Source organism: Verticillium alfalfae, genomic scaffold (genome assembly GCF_000150825.1).
Source record: "Verticillium alfalfae VaMs.102 supercont1.6 genomic scaffold, whole genome shotgun sequence".
In the NCBI taxonomy this organism is placed as follows: Eukaryota; Fungi; Ascomycota; class Sordariomycetes; order Glomerellales; family Plectosphaerellaceae; genus Verticillium; species Verticillium alfalfae.
The window spans coordinates 1,046,476-1,047,313 of record NW_003315033.1 but is presented as its reverse complement, the minus strand read 5'-3'; the positions used below and the strand labels follow the sequence as shown (position 1 = coordinate 1,047,313).

General features: G+C 59.3%; 1 protein-coding gene across 1 annotated transcript in view; it reads left to right on the top strand.

Moving 5' to 3' along the window:
• Positions 1 to 699, top strand: part of VDBG_05408 (replication factor C subunit 5) — a gene marked incomplete at both ends in the record, with an annotated part of 1,501 nt that extends 802 nt beyond the window's left edge. Inside the window, 2 exons of the mRNA XM_003004249.1 lie at positions 4 to 280; positions 351 to 699. Of these exons, the coding sequence (XP_003004295.1) occupies positions 4 to 280; positions 351 to 699 (626 nt within the window). The remainder of the gene's footprint in view (positions 1 to 3; positions 281 to 350) is intronic.
• Positions 700 to 838: the final 139 nt, after the last annotated feature.

Genomic DNA, 838 nt, shown 5'->3' with positions numbered 1-838 from the left:
CAGGCGGCGCTCCGTCGTACGATGGGAGAAGTACTCGCCCAACCTGCGCCTCATCCTCCTCGGCCAACTCGACGGCAAACATCATCGCGCCCATCCGTTCGCGAACGCTGCTCGTGCGCGTGGCGGCGCCGACGCACGCGGAGATTTGCGACGTGCTGGGCCAGAGCGCTGAGAGGGAGGGCTGGCCTGTGGCTAAGGGGTTGCACATGAGGATAGCGCAGGAGAGCGGGAGGAATCTGCGGCGGGCGCTGCTCATGTACGAGGCTGTGCATGCGCAAAAGTAGGTTTCCCCCCCCCCCCTCTCTTTGTAAACTGGCTCTGCTTGAGGCCGCTTGCTAACGGCATGGCAGTGAGAAAGTGACAGACTCGACGCGGATCCCACCACCCGACTGGGAGGCCCTTATTGGGCAAATCGCAAAGGAGATCATGGAGGAGCACACGCCGGCGCGCATTCTGCAGGTACGCGCCAAGCTGTACGACCTGCTGACGCACTGCATCCCGGCGACGACGATTCTCAAGACACTCACATTCAAGCTGGTGGCGATGATCGACGACGCGCTCAAGCCCGAGGTCATCAAGTGGTCGGCGTACTACGAGCACAGGATCCGGATGGGCACCAAGGTCATCTTCCACCTCGAGGCATTTGTGGCCAAGTTTATGAGGATCATCGAGATATACCTGATGAGCATGGATCTGTAATTTATTGTGTGCCGGGATTGAGAAAAGAAGGGGGAGGGGGGCAGGGCGTCTCTGGCGTTTTCGGGATCACATAGGGTTGAAGGGATTATTTCGGGCGCCTTGTCCTCCTACCGAGCAAGGAAATCGACAAACACGTTCA